We start from the raw sequence: 21,484 nt of genomic DNA on the forward strand, positions 1-21,484 counted from the left end.
GTTCTCTTTCAGTTTTTTGAATGTTTGTTCCCTTGTTCTCATGTTGTTAGAGAGGATAAATGGGAGTGCCCCATCTACCTTTTCTGCGTGACTGCTACAGTATGGCAGCTAGTGTCTTGGACCTTCCACTCTAGTGACTTGTTGCTCTTTAATTTAACAGAGGGCCAGTTTGGACAAGACAAACTGTCTTGCCCACCTTAAAATAAAATTCCTCCATTGGAGCTGCCCATTCCCTGTTGGAATCCATCTCTGTAACCTATATGAATGAAACTATGAATATACTTCAAAATAAAGAACTGAAAAAGTATGGAGATTCACACCTCTCTTCTATTATAGATTGCTCTTAGACACATTCTCCATGTTTCATCTCCTATCTATGTTCAAGGTATGGGGGGGGGGGAAATATCTACAATAAAAAGTAATGGTCTTGTATTGAGAGAGCTTTTCAACCATTACATTTCTCTGAGCTTTTAGTTCACCTTCCTAGAATAGGCAGAGCTGGCAATGCTGCCTGTAGTTAAGGTTGCCTAACAGTTCCCATTTTATAAAAACCTGTCTTCAGTTACTTATAACTTTGCCAGACTTCAACCATTTGGATAAAATTTCCAATACCAAGTGTCTGCTTCAAGCTTATTTTTGGAGGGAAAGTTTCAGCAAAAACTGTTCAGTCATTTCCAAGAACTAGGTTAGGGGGAAATTGATATTTTGCCAGTATTTTTTTTTTAAAATACTTTTTACAGTTGCACTGAGAAACTCTAGTACTTCCATGTTTTGGAGCAGTGACTAGAAATTTGGAAAGGAGATGACAGTGGTGAATGAGAAATTACTTTTCTTTCCTCATGAAAATCTACCCAAATTTGGCTGAATTAATAGCCTCTGAAAATCGCACATGATCATTATAGGCATCTTAGAGTCTGAGAGCAAAATGCTTACATAATATAGTATAATGTTTGGAGAATGCTGTTTCACCACTCTTTGTCCCAGTTATACTGAGCATGCTCAATCCTGGGGCTGAGCAGGACTTCTACAGTTGCTGCTCCTGGCAGCTATAGGCCACTGTGGCAACATGTACCAGAATTGAAAGTAGGGAGTCTCTCTCCTGTGCTGGCCATGCTCGCCCTGTTGATATTGTGGCACTATAGAAGAGAAGAGAACACGCAGATTCAGCTGAAGAAGCGTGAAAAGTTTATTGGGGGAGCAGAGGGGGCAGAGGCATGGTGCCAGCATGGGAGCAGGGATAGGAGAAAGGGGAATAGGGACAGGTTGGGGTGGGAATGGGAGACAGAAGCAGAGAAATAGGCTCTGGTGAGAACATGCTAAAGGAGGGGTGCGGAAGGGGACAGGCTGTGGGGAACAAGAGCAGAAAGGTTTGTAACCACTAAAAACTACTCATTTCCAAAACGTGGAACAGAATCTAGAATTCCTGAACCCCAACATTTCTCTGTTGCCAGCAAATAGCTGTAAATCCACTGGCAAAATGTGTATCTCAGACTCTTCTAGTGACTGCTCTGCATGGTGGAAAACTAAAGGCTCCAGCATGTTGATGACTCATGTGGGGGTCAGTATAGTTAGATATGATGGAAATACTACTGGATTTTTGTTGTTTTTTCTTTTTTTTTTTTAATGTAGATTTACCTATAAAATCCCCTACATTTAAATGATGTTAACGTTGCAAAGTCAAGCAATAGGTGCAACGTTAATTTGGTTCTTTTGTATGTATGCACTATGATACTGTCACACTTTCTGGAGTGGCTCATAACTGTGAGTGCCTACCTCACGCAAACTGTCAAAAAACAGGACAGAGCCCCCCAAAAAAACTGGTAGTATTTTCTGTAATTAGATTTCACCAAACTAGTAACAAATGTGCGCTCCTGGATCAGTATACCAATCTTACTGTGGAGTCACAGACAGTCCCCTAGACTCTCCAGTCTATCTTGCCACCCAGGCAAACTGGACTTTGTGATAAACCAAAAACCATATCACATCAGATTGCTCCCAGTCCCAAGGGATCAGTCACCTACCCCAGATCAATTGGTACTCCAGTTCTTACATCAAAGACAATTGCTGGCAGCCAATTCTATAGTAAACTAACTATAGGTTTATTAGCTAAGAAAAGGAAATGAGAGTTATTGAGAGGTTAAAGCATGTAAAATATGTTAACAGGTAAATCACAGTTTGTACTTCCAAATGGTAGCAGTAATGTAATAAAATGCCATTTTCCCAAAAGTGATTTCAGGGTACCCAGATTATCTCTGGGGATCTCTGCTTTGCGTCTGGTACACTGCCCTGTAAGAATCCAAATAGAGAGAAAGGATCTTTCCAGGAATACAATTTATAGCTGCTTCTCACAGAAACCAAGCAGTGTCATTACCCACATGGGCTTTTCCTTTGACGACAATGAATGAGGAATGCACTTAGAGTCCTAAGTCATCACACACAATGACCACTTGCTTTGAAATTAGCTTTTTATGTTAAAGTTCTTCATTTGCATTCCAAAAGATTTTTCTCCTTTGATGCGTTATTTAGTTACAGGGGTGTATACACAATGTACAAGTTTGCCATTCCATTATAATAAGATATAGATAAGTGAACACAATACAAGTAACATTCCACTAGTTTTCATGAAGTTTAAACATCTGAATACACACTTACTCATTTAATGCTTTGATCTATACTAACACCCAAGTGAATTGGCTGGGGTTCTGACCTAGCTGACACCTGGTTTGCCAGTGTCGCAGATACCATCTTTAATTACAAGAACATATTACACTTTTTTTTTTCCATCAACCCCATCCTCTTTTAGTTGGGATGAACAGTGTTTCAGGGTTTTGTGTAGCGAATGAGACTGTTTTCTTTAGAACCTCTGCCTCATCTGTTGAAGAAGTTGGAAGGTGTGTCGCTAATAAGGCATGGGATTTCAGAAAGAGAAAGGATAGTTTGTGGTTAAGGCAGTTGAAGCCATCCTTGAGAATTTAATTCTATCCCTGCCTCTGCCACTGAATTCCTGTGTGATTTTGGGCAAGTCCCTTGAAACAAATTTTTACAGTTGGCCACAAATTGAGTGTTCCTCATATTTTTGAGTTCCTAACTTGAGACATGTGACGTGATTTGTAGAAGTGCTCTTCAAGTCCCTTCTGGGCTTTAAAATCTGTGAATCTACTGGATATCTGTGGGGGGAGCATTGCACCACAGAGACAACCTTCCATCTCATTGTCCCCCACTTGTACCCCAAGATTGAAGAAGCAAAAGAAATTCCGCCCCCCTTTTTTTTTTAAATTTCATTGTGGAACCTTGGTAGACTACATTCTACCACAAAATGGTGACACTTAAATAATGTTTACATGTCCTAATTAAAACAGTATCAAATATGTGAATCCACATAGAAATGTGTATTTCAGAAGTAAAGTTTGCCTAGAGTTGGCTACATTCATTTATATAGCTCTAGGTTCAAGGAGCATTGTGGATGTAAAACTAAAGGGCATAATTAAAATTTAAATATATGTCTTCAGTGCTTACTGGGCCACACCTCACACAATACTGCACATTGTGTTGTGGAGAGTATAATGGATTCACCCACTCAGTAGTTAAGGGGTTAATTTCAGAATAGTTCCCTGCCTCTGAAGAAAAATATATAATTGATATGTAGCTATTGCACCAGTTGTGAACCAACTATGAAAAATTTGTTTTTGTTTTTTTTTTTAAATAAATTGCAGGTTCTTCAGCAAAAGCACTTGTGAGCTTGAAAGGTAAGAAATAAATACAATGTATTCTTTATGTGTGGTATAAATGAGAGATGTAAATTGACTTCAGATCATAACTAGAGTTTCTGATTTCAGAAAGCCTCTCCAAAGGAAAATTATGAAGATAGTTTTTATAAAATATATGCTGATAATTGTTTTATTTTAGATATCTGTAGCCTGAGTAGTTTGGTACTCACTAGTCAAACTCTACTTATATTGCAGCTTCTTTGGATGCTGCTTTTGAAAATGAGACCCTTTGGAGTGCCATTTCTGAAATAGGTGCTTCCACTTTAAGTACTGCCTAGGCATCAGGTCTGACATGAAATTTGAGGTAATTTTTCCTTTCTTGGGGGTGAGATAGAAGGATTACCAGTGGGACCTTTACTTATGATGGAATTTATATTGTAAAGGAAATTTGTAATCTCACTGTCTTCTACCAATAACTAGTGGGCCAACGCAACAGAGCTGTTGCTTATATTGTCTTAACACTGGAGAAAAATTCTATTCATGCATATTGCATCAACATTTAGAATCCTTCTGCTCTGCCTAGTGCCAGAAATTTTGTTATGTATTATAAGATCCCCATTTACACTGGGGAGAAAACCTGTTTACTGAACTAGTTTTGAACGGTCTAAATTTTGGTGCAGGCTATTTAGATCACTCAGTTTTATTGTGCAGCTTATGTCCATTCAAAAATCATTTTCTAGAGCACATTTTGTAACAGTCATGCTAGGCAAATTGTTTTTATAGCCTACAAAGTTCTAAACCGTTTAAAAGCAATTTTATTCCCAGCATAGATTAAAGCTATTTTATTGGCAAATGGAATGCCTAAACATACTAATTTCAAACTGACATGTTCAAAATGGATTCCAGATGTTTGCTGGAATATTGTCCTTGGAAGAAATAAATTCTATAGTCAAATATCTTCTGGAAGAGCTTAACTTTAAAGGGAAAATGTCAATTAGTTACAGGCCAAATATTTATTTGTCTTAAAATTGTTATAATCAAATGTGAAATGTTCTCTGAATTCTAAATATTTCTTTAAAAATAAATGCACCTAACTGTCCTATAGAAATTTAAGTAATAAAACAATGCCATCACCATTCATTATATAAGGCCCACAGTATATTAAATGGTGCTTCAAAAGTTAACAAACTATATTCCAAGAGCCTTTATGCTGTTCTAATTGATGAGCATAAACAAGGTAATAGTGGAAACATAGTCACATACAAAGGAGAGGCATCTTTCTGGTAAAGGTACCATCTGTGTAGGAGTATCACTCCTGGATCTCAGTTTTCTGGTGTAGGATAGGTAGAATTTCCAATATTTGGAAGATTATTTTTTGGCCCCCTAAGGAGCATGGTAGAAGATAGAAGCATGAATCAGAATCCTACTCCTCCTTTACTAGTGATGTATGATCAACAATGTGTGTGGGGAGACAGAAGGGCCTGGTTCATTTTCCTTCCTGTTACTGGTGCCCTTATTGAGCCAAAATTTTCAGAGCTTGGTAAGCTTTTAAAAGGTAATTTTAAAAAAGACTAATCTATATAAACTGGCTTTATACTCCAGTGTGGTTCTGTGGTAGCTGCAACATAGCTATCTAGATGGGTGTCACAAGGGAGTTGAAGCTAGATAGACCTCATGAGAGACAAACTTTGTGGTGGGAAGAAATGGTCTGAATGTCTCTTATAGCCTGGTTAGTGGAGGCGTTCAGCATAATTGACTGAAGATGATGGAATTTTAAACCCATTTGCATTGCCATTTAAGAAGGCATTACAAACAGTGAAGGGGAAAAAAACATTAAGGTAGTGTTTAAGAGTATACTGCTGCCATTTTGACAATAGTTAGATTAAAAGAATGCATTAATAGTATGTGACTGTTCATGACAGAGGGAAGTTTATCCAGCACATGGAATGAAAAGTACAGTTCTCTACAGAAAACGCCTATTTGGAAAAGCAGGAACGCTGGTTCTGCTGTAGAAATGGTAAGAAGTAAATATTGATATGCCTGTGATAAAAAAGTCAATTAAGTTTGGGGTTCATGTAGTAATGGCATAAAATCACTCATAGTCACAGATCAGATCAACTGCTTAAAAATATATTTATTTCACAATTTGTGAATATCTAAATGAATATCCTTTATGAATAAAGCAGTGTATACAACTCTAATGTGAAATGAAAGCATGTTTTATAAATAAATATGAAAATTACATTGGTAACCAGTTTCACATTTTAATGAACCAGTTTTAATGATTTGCTACCTTTTTACAAGTGTTATATGGACTGTGTTTATTTTGTACTATAAAGAACATAAGAATTGCCACTCCAGCTCAGACCATCTGTTCTGCCTAGTCCAATATTCTGCCTCTGGCAGTGGCTGGTTACTGGTGCTTTAGGAAAAGGTGGGAAAATCCTATGATGCTCTTACATTATTGTGCCATTCTATGGGGGATATTCTAATAAAAATGAATGCATAGAAGTAGAGTTTCCTGCAATATTCTGGGGATGGGGGAATATCGGGAGAAGTTAAACAAGTTAAAAAAGAACTGCCATTTAAAACAAAAAAGCAAAACTGTGTTTATGAAATGTTTTACAGCCTATAAGGTGATTTCCCTTTCTTTTGATCCGACCACATCTTCCGCTTTTTAAATCTTCTCCATTGCATCAGGTTCAAGCTTCTTGTGATCACCATCAGCTTCCTACATAACCTACTTATTTTGTTGTGTACAGCATTGTCTCCTAACCCCTCTCAGTTGGCAAAGTTCATTCTGCCAGTGTTATCAGTCTTGATTCCCTGTTTGTCCACTTTTTCCGTAACTGTGTCTGTGCTTTTTCCATGGCACCTCCCATATGCACAGAACACCCTTTGGGAACTAGTGTGCAGAGCCTCTTCTCTCTGAACTCCCTCCTGAACACCACTTCTTCCACAACACCCACAAGAAACTAGCTGACTACATTATTTATTTATTTGCTTTATTTTATGAGTGAAGTGCTCATTTATCTTGAGGGGAGTGATGTATTGTTAGGAGGAATTCTGTTCAATTCTATGTAGACACTTATATCACTCTCCCCATCATAGTAGGTCAAAAATGCACCTTATTCTTGGAATGGAAAGTGGTGAGGTTTGTGATAGTCCTTCGTTCCGGGGCAGTTCATTCCACAGTCTCAGGCGGCCCCTGAAGAAGCTGCGTCTCCTGCACAGATAAAATTTGCACTTATTGTGGAAAGTACCATTCTGCCAGATGAGCAAAGTTGTTGACCCTGATCTTTATCCTGGGGCTTCAGGTGAACTTTTAGATACCCTGGACCCAGGCCATTGAACACCTAAGAAGAAAAGGACTGAGACCTTGAACTTGACTCAATATTCTATGGAAGGTCAGTGTAGAAAGCGGAGAACAGGTTTGATGTGCTCACAGTAGCCTGTGTTGCAGAGGAGATATGCTGCAGTATTCTGTACTAGTTGCGGTTTCCTAAGCACTGAAGGGTTTATGCCAACAACATAGTTCAGTTGAGAGGTGATGAAGGCATCAATAATAATTGAGGTCAGCTCGTCTTCCTCCAGGATGAGATGGAGTCTCCTTGCCAACCAAAGATGGTAGAAAGCATTATTCACAAATGCTGTTACGCAAGAGCTTAGCATCAGTGAGGAATCAAAGCTGACTCCTAAACTATTAACTGAATCAGCCAATGGTGGGTGTGTGCCATCAACCAAAGGAGACTGCACTATGGCTGCAAACTCTTAAATGCTTTCCTCTGTCCATCAGCATAACTTCTGTCTCGGTCAGGTTCACCTTCAACCAGCTGTTCTTCATCCATTAGTTAATCTCATCCAAGCACTGGGACATCTTGGTGATAGTTAGGGCCATACCAAATTCACAGCCATGAAAAACGCATCACGGACCATGAAATCCAGTCTCCCCCTGTGCAATCTGGTCTTTTGTGTGCTTTTACCCTATACTATACAGCTTCCATGGGGGAGACTAGCATTTCTTAAATTCGGGGTCCGGACCCAAAAGGGAGTTGCAGGGGGGTCACAAGATTGTTTTAGAGGGGTCACGGTATTGCCACCCTTACTTCTGTATTGCCTTCAGAGCTGGGTGGCCAGAGAGCAGCGGCTGTTGGCCAGGTGCCCAGCGCTGAAGACAGCACCCCGCCAGCAGCACAAAGTACAAAAAGCAGTACGAAAGTAAGGGTGGCAGTGTCCCAGCACTGGGAGCTATGCTCCTTGTGGAGGTGGGTTTTTTTACAGTGCTGGGAGAGCTCTTGCCCAGTGCTGGAGCCTTGATTACAACTGGGCTGTGTAGACAAAGCCTCAGATGTAGTTTTGTTTATTTACAAAGAATGTACCTTTGTCTCTGAACACAGAAGGAAGCAAATAGCAGGAAACAGCTTCTTTGGCTCCCAGCAGCAAGAACACTCTTTTCAGCCAACACCTCTGAGCCAAAGAACCATTCCCCAGATTTCATTCAGGGTCACACACTGTTTTCAGCAGCTCCTACAGGCTAGCTCTCTGGTCCCCAGTGTTCTGCGTACTAACTCACTCACAGACAGACTGATTTACCCAGAACAATACACAGCTAAGGCCCTCCACGCACACAAAACTCCTGGGTGTGTTCACAAAACCCCTTTATCTCAGGTAAGGACTTTTGATTAATTTATCCTTACAGTTATGTTAACTGAAGGGTGAGTTCACACTCCTCAGTCTCAGATTGATTTTAACTTTGAAGTTTTAAATTGACCCATAAAAGGTTTCACCCAGCTCATAACAGTATCATCTGACTAGTTCACCAGATGGCTGCATGTACTTGTTGAATAGGATTGGAGAAAGAATTGATCCTTGTGGACTCCACAAATGAAAGGTCTAGTGGTGGAAGTACAATTTCCCATCACTATTCATTGGGTGTGTCCCTTTAGGAAAGACACAAACCACTGTAATGTATTATGTTGGACTCCAGCCAGCTCTGTTCAACAAGACAGCAATATCTGATGACATGTGCTGCAGAGAGGTCCTAGGGCTTGTCTACACTGGAAAGTTTTGGTGACAAAAACTTTTGGCTACAAAACAGCAAGAGCGTACACACTACAATGGGACTTTTGTTGTGAAAAATACCCAGTTTTGGTGACAAAAAAGTCCACCCTTACGAGAGACCTTTGTCTTTTCCCCTCCCTTTATTGTCGACAAAGAGCCAGTGTAGACACTGCTGATTGTTTTGTCAACAGAACTATCTTCCACCAGTATCCCACAATGCCTGCCCTGAATGCTCTGCTCAGTGTTTTGATCTCTGCTGCCCTGGAGGCATGTGCTCCTCCCCTTTCAAAGCTCCAGGAAGTATCTGTGTGCTGCTCCATTTGGGGAACAAACAAAGAGCAAATAATTGGTATGCCCCTGTTCTGCCTTGCACTAGAAACACAGCAGCAGGCAGCCTGCTGCTGCAGGGGGAGGGGGACAAACTGCTGTGCTGCTTTGCCATTCCTCAGCACGGAGAGCTCACAGAGCTACTCATGATGCTGCTCTTGGCAGCTGAGGGGGCTGTGGGAGAATTCAGAGAGAATCCTAAGAGGCGCAGCGATCAGCTCTTCCTTCCCATAACACTGCACTGTGGGATACATACCCATGGTGCATTGCTCACCCTGTCGATGATGGTGTCCCCAGTGTGGACATGATCTGTCGACAGAGGGAACAAGTGTGAACACCCTTTGGCAGTTTTTATTTTGTCGACTTTTGGGTGTTGACATAAGTTTTGTCAACAAAACTCAGTAGTGTAGACAAGCCTATAGAAGATGAGAATGGATGTCTGCCCTCTGATCTATTGATAGCAGGAGATTATCCATCACTGCCACTAAAGTAGTTTAGGTTCCATATCCTGACTAGAATCCAGATTGTGCCAGGTCTAGGATATTAACTTCAATTAGGCTAGCTTCTCTCTGAATTTGCTCAGGAACAGGAAGTTTGACAATGGGTAGTGGATGACTAAAACCAGTGTATCCAGAGGGGGTTTCTTCAGTGTTGGTCAGACTATTGCATATTTGAAGGAGGAAAGAAAAGTTCCTTCCCTGAATGAGGCATTGGCTCTTTCAGTCATGAGAGGCCCCAGTTGCTTGTGCCTCTCTTTCGCAAGCCAGGAAAGATGAGAGTCAGATTCATGGGTCTTGAGTCAAGGCTTCTTTAGGGTGTCCAGAATTTCTCGATGAGTGAGTGTATTGAACTCCACATGGGAGGATTATTAGTTGGTGGGTGTAGGCAAAGCAGATCCATGTTGTTCGAAAATCCTTCTCATATATGCACAATTTTTTCAGCAAAGCATGATGATAGTTCACAGCATTCAGCACCCTGTTCTGATGCAGACTGTAGACACTCAGGATTGGGGAAACAATTTACCGCTCTGGACAGCTCCCTGGGGCAAGATTTGGCAGCATTAGTGAAAGGTGGTGATAGGAAGGTTCTCTTGGCCTGGAATACAGCCTCATCATAATAGTGTTGCCATTTTGGGATGGAAGTATTCCTGGAGGTTTTATCTCATGACATAGTCTTTAATTAAAGGTTTCAGAGTAACAGCCATGTTAGTCTGTATTCGCAAAAAGAAAAGGAGTACTTGTGGCACCTTAGAGACTAACCAATTTATTTGAGCATAAGCTTTCGTGAGCTACAGCTCACTTCAGTGTAGCTCACGAAAGCTTATGTTCAAATAAATTGGTTAGTCTCTAAGGTGCCACTAGTACTCCTTTTCTTTAATTAAAGGTTCATCTTTAATTCCTGGGGACTCCAGGACAATCCTGGAGGGTTGGCAACCATATACAACTTGGAGGAATTTGTTGTTTCATCTGGTCTGTATCAACCTTTGTTTTCTGCCATTGGCCCTCAAGTTTCTGGCTCTCTCTCTTCATCTGGCACAGGGTGTCAGAAAACCAAGGAAATCAGTGAGATCTGAATCCAGCTCAATCTCTTCCTCTGTAAGTAGTTTGCACTCTAGGAGAAGCTAGCAGGGTTCAGTCCCTGTGCTAGGCAGAGTGCAGGGACTGGCTCCCGTATTGGGTCACAAGGTGTGTGAGAAGGAAGCTCTTTGCACTCATCACTCCCATGCCAGAATGAGCCAGAATTTGTCCTTCAATCTTCAATTATGACAATTTTCTTTGACATATGAAGAAATTTTGTAAAGAAATATCTAAAATTTAAGTGTGTGAAAACTTCATGCCACAAATTTGCAATATATGATTTTCTACTTTTTTTTTTCAGCAAACTCCACTAATTTTATTGCAGCTGTAGTATCTTAGCACAGGAAAGGGTTACAGTTAGCATTGAACAGCCTTAAATTTGAAAATCCTTCCTCTCTCATGTTAGATCTTTACATAAATTGAACATTTGATGGTTCAATTTCCTCAGTTTTTTTGGCATTTTCGGGTGTGAGGGAAGTTTTTATGGTATGAGTTTTAAAAATTGTCAAAATACTTTGATACATAAGTGATCCTTGAAACATCATCATGAAGTGTATTGTAATAATTTAAAGTGTGATACCATTATGAATGACATTACTCAAAGACACGTCCATTACACAAAGACACGTCCATTACAGTCCTGGGCAGTAGCACATGTTAAAAATACTAGTAGATTAATTTACTTCTGTAAGTAACTGTTCTATCCAGCTTGGCTTTTTAATGAGAATTTATCAAAATAAATAGATTGTTTGAAGGCCCTTCCTTTTTATTTTTAAGTTAAGGGCAAGCTGTTTAAAAGATGTTTTATAAACAAAGAAATAATTAAATGATTGAATCTTTGACCATAACTGTGTTAGGAGGCACTTCAAGTGTCCAAGGTATCTAGCTAGGAAAGGAAAATAGATTATATTTGTGTTATCATGGGTTCTGGATATCAAAGGAAGAAATGAGCTTTTTTGTTTAATTACTTCCTAATTTTGATATATACAGCCCTTCAGAAATTCAAAACGGAGTCGTCTCTTTTGTGAAGAAGAAGACAGACAGTTAAATACAAGGTCCCCCAAAAGAAATCAGAAGATTGCAATGGTTCCACAGGTATGTATGTGTTATGCAGTAACATTACCAAAAGGGAAAGCAAGCCTTTAAAATAAATTGTGTTTTCTTCTCAATTTGCATAATAAGTTTATTAATTTTGGGTGGGAGGACCTATTCCTAGGTAAAGGCTGTGGCTCAGAATACATCCTTTTTCCTCCCCACAAGTGGGTCCCTCAGTGACATAGAGAGCTCTGTTCATGCTGATCCTCTACCATTGAGTCTATCGGGGAAAATGCTGACTGGTGCTCCACCATACCTAAGCACGGGCAGAACTATTGGAACACTCATCTCATTAGCACTCTCTGCTGTATCAGGCAGAGTAGGGAACACTGACTAAATGGACCCAGCAATGCTGGAGCTGCCATGGGGTTAAAAAAAAAAACCACCAGGAGCTGCAGGCACCTTATAGTTCTTGTAGTGTAGGTAGGACCTAAGGTCTTGTCCTTACTATATCTTGTAAAACAGTTTTCAAACAAAACCTAACATGGTTTGTGTCTACACCAAGCATGGTTATCAGTTGTTAAAAACTTATTTAGAAACTGTGCTCAAGAAGGCATTGTCTATATTATGCTTATTTCATTAAAATTTCTGGTTCAGTTTGAGTGATGGTAGCACTTTAGCCAGCATGTTCATGCAGCCCTGCATGGAGCCAAGTTAGATTAACCTTAACACATTAAGGTTACTTGGAGTCCTGTCTATATGAGGGCCACCACCACTGGAGCTGAACTGCTAGTGGGAAATTTTCACAAAAAGGCCTAGTGTAGAGACCCTGACCAGCTAATAGTTTGTGGCATTATCTCTGCTAGCTCTTGGCATCAGTTGTGTGTTTTATTGTATAGTTATAATACTTGCCATTTTATATTAGTATTATCTTTGAAATAAAAATTAAAGAAACCATGGAACAATACATTTGAATTAAAACATTGCAATTGCTAATGTATTCATTTTTATCAAGAAAATGAACTTTGTTTATCTAGTTAAAGGATTCTGAATATTTAATAAACAATTGAAGAATTTGAGAAGGCTCCTGTTCGTTTGATTAATTTTACTGTTTAGCACATTTAATGCTGCAAATGCTTTCATTTTCACTTTGGAAGTTCAGCTGCTAGTAACCTCTCCTTTATTTTATTGCTTAGAAGTTTACTGCAACAATGCCAACGCCAGACAAAAAAGCATCACAGAAGATTGGATTACGGTTACGTAATCTACTCAAACTTCCCAAAGCACACAAATGGTGCATATATGAATGGTTCTACTCAAATATAGATAAGTACGTACTATTTCTTTATATATTATTTTTATTTATTACTGTAGAAACTAAAGTTACTCCCTGGAATTGACACTTTCTCACAGTTGAGCAGCCTCTGGGTCCCTAATTGCCCAAGAATGTGAAGGGGATGCTGAGTGGCCAGAGTTTCCTTCACTGGGATCCTCTTTTTCCCGAAGCCCTACCAGTTTTATTGGTTCCAAGTCAGCACTACCCTGGGTCTCCAAGGTTCCTTCCAACAAGTGATCAGCCCAACACTTCTACGAAGGATTCCCAATCCTGGCATAGGATGACTGGATAAGCAAGTCTTGGGGTCAGTCCTACCAGTAGAGATCTACTGTCAGCTAAACTCACTGGATGGAGTAAACTTCACATACCCATGGACACAATGGGGGGGAGGGGGGAAGTTCTCTGGGACCTCCTCTGAGCCAATCAGGTGGTCGCAGACCACAGTCTGGCTGTCAGTGACTGGGATGTGGGCAGTCATGCCTAGTGGTCAGAGAAGGAGTCATGTATAATAGTCGGAGAAGGAGTCGATAACCAGATATCAAAGTGCAGGGTCAGAACTGGAGTCAGAAGCCAGATATCAGAGCCTCAGGTCAGGGCTAGAGGCAGGAATTGGAGCCCAGAGTTAGAATTGGGTGAGGCAACACAGGAGCAGGGCTGGGTCCAGGTAGGAGCTATCGCAGCTATGGGTCAATCCTTTGAATAGATGGAATAGAATAGACTGCTACCTCTGCTCAAGAGCAGGTCTGCTCATCCTTTCAGCCAATCAGGCTGTGTAGCCAATCAGTTAGCCTACTACAGTAAAATGCACTCATTAGATTACCCAGAGTCTGGCTCTGCTGCAGGGCCTAATTCCTGATACTGGTTACAACTGAAGTCCAACATCTCCACCACTTCCATTCCATTCACCTGCAAGTTAGCCCGGCTTTGCTTGCAGGCCCACAGTCCACACCTCTGCATATGCACAGTCCATAGAGCACCTGTCATGTTGGGGGATTGTTGTATCATCTGCGCCTTCTGCATCAATCTCTGCCAATAAGAACCACTTGCATCTTCCACTACAGCTATACTAGCTGCTGCAATAACTGCAGTTGTCCCTCTTGGAAATGAGTCCAGATTTGACTGTCTTCTAGACTCCGCCTCAACCTTGTTAAGGGGCGTAAGGCTTTTTTTTTTTTTAATGTCACACCCTTTAGCAGTGCTGCACAGATGCCTACGTTCTCCATCACTTGTGGTAAGGTGACTTACCTGCCTGTGGGCCACTTTGTGGCTAGGAGAAACATTTCTGGGTTTTGTTCTTTGTAGTCCTGCTGCCGAAGTCTGCTATTGGTCCCCTCTTGCCTTGTGATGTGGCCCTCTTTGGTCTCACCCCTTTTGGGGTAAATCAGGGTTTTCACCCACTAGTCCCAGGCCTTCACACCAGGTTGACAGTACTGGCCCAGGCCCAACAGTCCTTCTGGGCTCTTGTGCCTGGGGTCTTCTGGCTAGTCTTTATGGTGAGGCTGTAGGAGAATCCAGTCCCTCCCCCTACCTAGGTTCCAGCTGAGGGAGCCTTGCGGCAAGTGGTTGCAAGCGGTTAAGGTCTGTCTCATCAGACCTCTTGTTTCTTCCCTGAGCTGCTTCCTACAATGTGGCCACCTTCTCCTCAAAGGGCTCATATTCACAACCCCCTGGTCTCAATCCTCAAGGTAACAATGGAAGAGAAAATAAATTAACAGAAATAAAGAGCTCCTCCAGATTCTGTGGCCCACCCTGGATCTTCCAGCTGTCTGTCCTGCTTTTCTGTGTTCAGTCAATATAGTTTAGTTCTCTGTCGTGGGAACTGAGGATTAGAGCTCCGTCCCCCGCTCCAGGCTGGGCCTTCTGAATTGAAAAGAGAGAAATTCAGGTCTTCTCCAAGATTGGCATACCTCGCAGGGGCAGTGGGGCAGGGCTGCGTGAGCCCAAAGCTGCTCTTTAACCCCTTCTTGCCTACTGTGTGGTTTGTATATCCCGTCACAGATTTGTAACAGTTCAAATCTAAATGCAAGACCATTGGAAAATTGGTCAGTAGCAGCTCAGAGTTGTTCAAAAACTGGTGTGACCCATCAGTGAAATACAATACAAGCCAGAACCATACTTTGCCACTTTTTATTTTAAAAGATCACATCTTTGTTAACCAATATTTTTCCTTAGCATTTGTTCAGGATACATAAATGTATTCCAATGTTCAATCAGAATAGCTTCTGTCAGGATTGTTGAAACAATATTCTCTGAACTCAGCAGATAGGCACAGCAGAGAAAAAGTATTATGTATATGCCTGTTATGGGTATAAAAATTACACTTAATTTGCTTTACATTCACAGCATACAGGGGGGTTGTTGAGTTTTTTTTCAACAGATGGTCTTGTTAAATGTTTTACTAGGATACTGGGAACAAATTACTGTTATATTTTTGCATAAGTAACATTTGTATTCCACCATCCTTGACTACGTCCCTTTAAGAACTTTTTAGCTTATACTAGTAATAATAATGTATATAATTGTTCAGTCCGTTAGTTAACTGAAATGTGAGGTATGTAGTAGGTAATTCCCAAAGTCTCCTAGCTCTGAAAATGGTGATTTTCAAAGTAAATTTGTCACAGTTTGAAATAAATACTAATAAGATATATGACCATCCTGTAAATTGCAGTTTATTTAGAAACAACATATCTTTTAACAAACTGTTTAGAATGAGCTATTTTGTTATGAATCGTTTCATCTAGACCTTTCTTTTACATAATAAATACTAATATAAATATTTTATATGAAACAGAATTAGAAATTGCACAGATGTATTTGTCAAGTACCAATGTTACTCAGTATACAACCATTGTTAGTTATTTTAATCTAACTATTGTAAAATATTTCTACTTTGATATGGGTTATGATGGGTTTAATATTGACTACATCAATTTAAAAATCATATTTCTGTTTGAAAATTTTTACTTTTTATTGATACAAGAAAAACCTAAGATTACAATAATTCAGTGGTTCTCAATTTTCTCATACCACCCATGACCCCACATTACAATAGATAACCCCTTCTGTCTAACCATAGAAAAAAGCAGGGTAGTCTCAGCCCTTTTGGACCTATTTGTGACCCCAAGTTGAGAATCCATGCTCTATTTGAAACAGATTGGAATACAAATATATTTTCTTTCTCAGTTTATTTACTTAGTGCATATGACAGCACCTTCTGCATAGACATTTTCACACCTCTTTTGTGTAAGTCACTCATTTTCCTCTGAAATCTCACTCCTTTACTGTGATTTGTACAGGTAGACTGATGTACCTGTATGGAGTCTCATTGACTTCAGTGGGGGTCCACCCAGATGCAGCAGCCCACGTGCATGGGTCACAATGTATGTTCAGGGCCTCCATTTCTGTGTGTTTTTCCACACAGCAACAAGGGAGAGAGAAACATTTTAAAAGGAGAGAGAAAATGTGATTCATTGTAACCCATATCTATTGGTAGGAGGATTCAAGTGCAAATGTAGCTCCTAAAACTATTTTATACACTTTATTTTTTTTAAATTAACTTAATTTCAAGTTGATAGTGTCCCTTGCAGAGCAATTTATACTTTAACATTTTCAGTAATTTCGTTCCACACATTTCTTCTTGTGAGGATGGAGATTTCTTAGCTCCTCATGACAGACATTTTCTGGATGTAGTTAACAGGTTTGTAATTAACAGAGTGTCACTTGTGTTTAACAGACCTTTATTTGAGGGAGATAATGATTTCTGTGTATGCCTGAAAGAGTCTTTTCCAAACCTGAAAACCCGAAAATTAACAAGAGTGGAATGGGGAAAAATCAGACGACTAATGGGAAAACCACGAAGGTAAAAAATATATCTATCTATATATAGAGAGAGAATTTTATTTTACTTTTAATGCATTTTTCTGAGGATTAATATTGTTTTCTTAATCGTTTCTGGATCATCTTACTAAAATATGGTTGCATTTATTTTGAATACAGGTATCACTGAGCATAAAGCAACATGCCTTTACTTGTGTCTGTATGAAATGGATATAGGAATTGTATTTTTTTAAATTCCAAGTAAGTTACTTGAGTATGGCCAGCCCATACAATGCTGCCAAACCTGCAGATCATTGGGCCCTTCCGAAACAGGATGAAAAAATAGTGGAATAATTATCTCTCATGTTCCAATGTCATCTGGTAATGGAACCCAAGCTGTTTTCCACAGCATAACTTCTTAAATCTCTCCATATATGTGTATTTTCAGTGCTGACTTTAACTATGATGCTAAACAGCAGCCACTGAAGTTAGACATTTTTAAGTCAGAAGGTCTGAATAACTTGTATCCAAGAGCTTTAAAAGAGCTGGCTGGGGAACTCATTGGACCATTAATAATGATTTGCAATAAGTATAGGAATACTGGGGAAGTTCCAGAAGACTGGAAGAAATCTTATGTTGTACCAATATTTAAAAAGGGTAAACAGGATGACCTGGGTAATTATCAGCCTATCAGTCTGACTTAGCCCCTGGGCAAAATAATAGAGTAGCTCATACAGGATTTGATTAATAAAAAATTAAAGGAGGGTAATATAATAAATGCCAATCAACATGGGTTTTTTAAAAATACGTCTTGTCAAAGTAACTTGATAACTTTTTTGGGTGAGATTACAAGTTTGGTCGCTAAAGGTAATAGTATTGATGTAATATTCTTAGATTTCTGTAAGGTATTTGATTTGGTACTGCATAACATTTGATTAAAAAACTATAATGACAGTTAAATGCTGGCTAACTGTTAGATCTCAAAATATAAATGGAAAATCATTGTTGAGCAGGTGTGTTTCTAAAGGGGTTCCACAAGTGTTGGTGCTTGGCCCTATGCTATTTAACCTTTTTATCAATGACCTGAAAGAAAACATAAAGTCATCACTGATGAAGTTTGCAGATGGCAAAAAAATTGGGAGAATGATAAATAACTGCTACAGTGCAATCTGGATCACTTAGTAAGCTAAACACAAGCAGATAACATATTATGGCTAACTGCAAATGTATACATCTAGGAACAAAGAGTGCAGGTCATACTTACACATTGGGGACTCTATCCTGGAAAGCAGTAACTCTGTAAAAGATTTGGGCGTTGTGGAGGGTAATCAGGTAAACATGACTCCTCAGTGTGATGCTGTGACCACAAGGGCAAATGTGATCCTTGGATGCATAAACATGGGAATTTTGAGTTGGAAAACAGAGGTGGTTCTTCGAGTGCTTGTTCATGTCAATTCCAGTCAGGTGTGTGTGTGCACGGCAGCCACAAGAATTTTCCCCTAGCCATATCTGTTGGGTCAGTCCACACACCCCCTAGAGTGGCACCTTCCTGGCGCTCAATATAGGGCCCTACCGACCCGCCACCCTCTCAGTTCCTTCTTACCGCCATTGACAGTTAGCTGGAACTTCCCCTTGCTCTTGTCGTGACAAGCACATTTGATAGTCTATATATATTTAATCAGTTTTTGTAGTTAGCGTTAAGTAGTTAATAGGTACTTCACTTAGTTTTTAAGTTTCCTTTGGGGGTGGGGGTTTCCCCTCTAGTACTATCCCGGTGCTAGGGCATGCTGTGGTCTCCTGGCTTCAAAGCCTGTGAAGTCTGCGGCAAGTGTATGACCAGAAGCGATCCTCACATTTCATGTTTGAAGTGTTTTTGGGGAGAGCCATCAAAAGGATCACTGTAGGATCTACAGGGCGTTTCGCCCCAGGACACTGAAAGATCAGCGCCTGAAGATCCTACTAATGGAAGCAGTACTCTGGCCCCAGTCTGACCCCGGATCAGCAGACCCAGCGCCAAGTATCTCCTCTTCAATACACAGTGCCCCGGCACTATCGGCACAGGGATCGGTGCCAAGTAAACACAAGGACTCTCTGCACCATCATGGCTCCACTTGCACCTTACGTGCCCCAGGCAGGCACCAATCTCAATCGCCAGTGCCGCAAAACAAGAGGAGGCCAGAGGGGGGTCGTTCCCCCACAGCTAGACCCAAGGAGCCATCCGTTGTGAGACCCGAGTCAGGCCACACTACTTCGGCCCCACTGCCAGAGACGGTCATGTCAACTCCTACCCCCATGGAAGGGCAGTCAAGTCCGGACCCTTCTCGCTCACCAAGACCAAGCCAATAACTACACCTCCTGTCAACCCCGGAGGCATTCAAGGGAGCCCGGGACCTGCTCCAGCTCATGGCACCATTCTCCCTGCCTAGATGGGATAGATCACCAGCACCGGTCGCTCCCCTGGCATTATCAATGGGAAAACCCTCAATGATGTCCCGATGGTCTCATCCCCGGGGCACCTCTCCCCAGTGCCAGAACAGGGTCAGCAGCTTCATCAGTCCCCGAGCCCTCTGCACGGACTCTCGGCGCCTTGAAGTACCGCTCCTCCGTGGTCCTCCTTTTCGGAGACGTCGGAGTCGGACTACTACCAATCCCGGACCGCTGGGTGCTCCGCATGGTAGAGAGGGGATACTCCCTCCAATTCTCTGCCCTCCCACCCCCTTCTCTATCCCTCTTCAGGGACCCTTCTCATGAGCAACTCCTCATACAGGAGGTGCATTCGCTCCTATTGCTAGGAGCAGTGGAAGAGGCTCCTCGGGAGCTGAAGGGCAAGAGCTTCTATTCCCGATATTTCCTAATACCGAAAGTCAAAGGTGGGCTCGTAGACCTGCAAGAGCTCAACAGGTTCATGAAGAAATTGAAGTTCAACATGGTCTCCTAGGCCTCCATCATCCCTTCCTTGGATCCAGGGGACTGGTATGCCACCCTTGACTTGAAGGACGCATACTTTCATATAGCAATTACACCATCCCACAGAAGGTACCTCAGGTTTGTGGTGAGCAACAACCACTAGCAGTTCACAGTCCTCCCTTTTGGCCTGTCAGCGGCGCCTCATGTGTTTACCAAGTGCTTGGCAGTCATGGCGACATTTCTACGCTGGCACCAGGTACGGGTGTTCCTGTACCTTGACGACTGGCTGATCAAGGGCTGCTCCAGGGCTCAAATGGAGGCACAAGTCGACTTTATAAGAATGCCGTTTGATGAATTGGGCCTTCTCCTCAACGTGAGGAAATCGACTCTGTCCCCGGTTCAGCGGATAGAGTTCATAGGGGCAGTGCTGGACTCGACACAGGCCAGGGCATACCTCCCAGAAGTGAGGTTTCAGGCACTGGGCGACATCATTCGAAGGCTCAGGCAGTTTCCCACCACCGCAGCAAGGAATTGCCTGAAATTTCTAGGGCACCTGTCCACTTGTACCTATGTGGTGCAACACGCCAGACTCACACTCTGGCCTCTCCAATTGTGGCTAGCCTCAGTGTATCGGCCAGCTCGGGACAGTTTGGACAGGGTTGTGACTCTGCCTCACCAGGTCCTCGACTCCCTCCAGTGGTGGCTCGACCCACAGGTAGTGTGTGTAGGGGTCCCTTTCACTGGTGCTCAGCCATCCCTCTCACTAGTGATGGATGTGTCAGCCTTGGGCTGGGGAGCACATCTGGGAGACCTCAGGACACAAGGCCTCTGGTCTCAGGCCGAACTCGCTCCCCACATCAGTGTCAGAGAGCTGAGAGCAGTGCGTCTGCCATGCCAGACTTTCTGAGCCCACTTGACAGGGAGATGTGTATCAGTCATGACAGACAACACCACAGCGATGTTCTGTGTCAACAAATTGGGGGTGCACAATCCTCTCTCCTGTGCCAGGAAGCCCTCATGTTGTGGGACTTCTGCATAGAGCATTCAATACACCTGAAAGCATCGTACCTCCCCGGGGTGCCGAACAAGTTGGCAGACTGTCTCAACAGGTTGTTCCACGGCCACAAGTGGTCCTTACGCCAAGACATTGTGAACTCAATCTTCCAGTGGTGGGGCTTTCCCCAGATAGACCTGTTTGCCACACGACACAACAGGAAGTGCCAGCAGTCTTGCTCCTTCCTGAATTGCATCCCAGGCTCCATCGTGGACGCGTTCCTCCTCCCATAAGTGGGCCTTTTCCCCTACGCGTTCCTGCCCATCTCTCTCATTCACAAAGTGCTCCTCAAGATACGGAGGGAAGAGGCTTCAGTGATATTGATAGCTCCAGCTTCGCCCCGCCAGCACTGGTATGCATCTCTACTGGAATCTTCCATGGACGCCCCAACCTTGTCGTTCCTCCCAGTCTTAATAACTCAGCTGTCTTCAGCACCCGAACCTCGAGTCGTTGCACCTCACAGCATGGAAGCTCCATGTCTGAACCCTATGGAGCTCTCCTGCTCGGACCCAGTTAGACAAGTCCTCCTTGGCAACAGGAAACCCTCCACCAGGGCTACCTACCTTGCCAAGTGGAAGAGATTCTCCATCTGGTCAGCGCAGCATCATTCGTCCCTGACGCTCACCTCTTTACCGCTCATACTGGACTACCTTCTCCACTTCAA

The 21,484-nt window shown here is 41.9% G+C and overlaps 1 protein-coding gene across 2 annotated transcripts in view; it reads left to right on the forward strand.

The window, feature by feature from the left end:
* Positions 1-21,484, forward strand: part of LIN9 (lin-9 DREAM MuvB core complex component) — a 55,279-nt gene that overhangs the window by 9,982 nt on the left and 23,813 nt on the right. The window contains exons 2-7 of one of the 2 annotated variants that reach the window (XM_084623763.1): positions 3,714-3,746; positions 3,963-4,071; positions 5,630-5,724; positions 11,663-11,767; positions 12,904-13,037; positions 16,777-16,902. In XM_084623763.1, coding sequence (XP_084479889.1) covers positions 5,722-5,724; positions 11,663-11,767; positions 12,904-13,037; positions 16,777-16,902 — 368 coding nt within the window. In that variant the 5' untranslated portion in view covers positions 3,714-3,746; positions 3,963-4,071; positions 5,630-5,721. The remainder of the gene's footprint in view (positions 1-3,713; positions 3,747-3,962; positions 4,072-5,629; positions 5,725-11,662; positions 11,768-12,903; positions 13,038-16,776; positions 16,903-21,484) is intronic. The other variant, XM_084623762.1, reaches the window with a different exon arrangement.

This window comes from Lepidochelys olivacea (assembly GCF_965140295.1).
Source record: "Lepidochelys olivacea isolate rLepOli2 genome assembly, chromosome: 3".
Classification (NCBI taxonomy): Eukaryota; Metazoa; Chordata; order Testudines; family Cheloniidae; genus Lepidochelys; species Lepidochelys olivacea.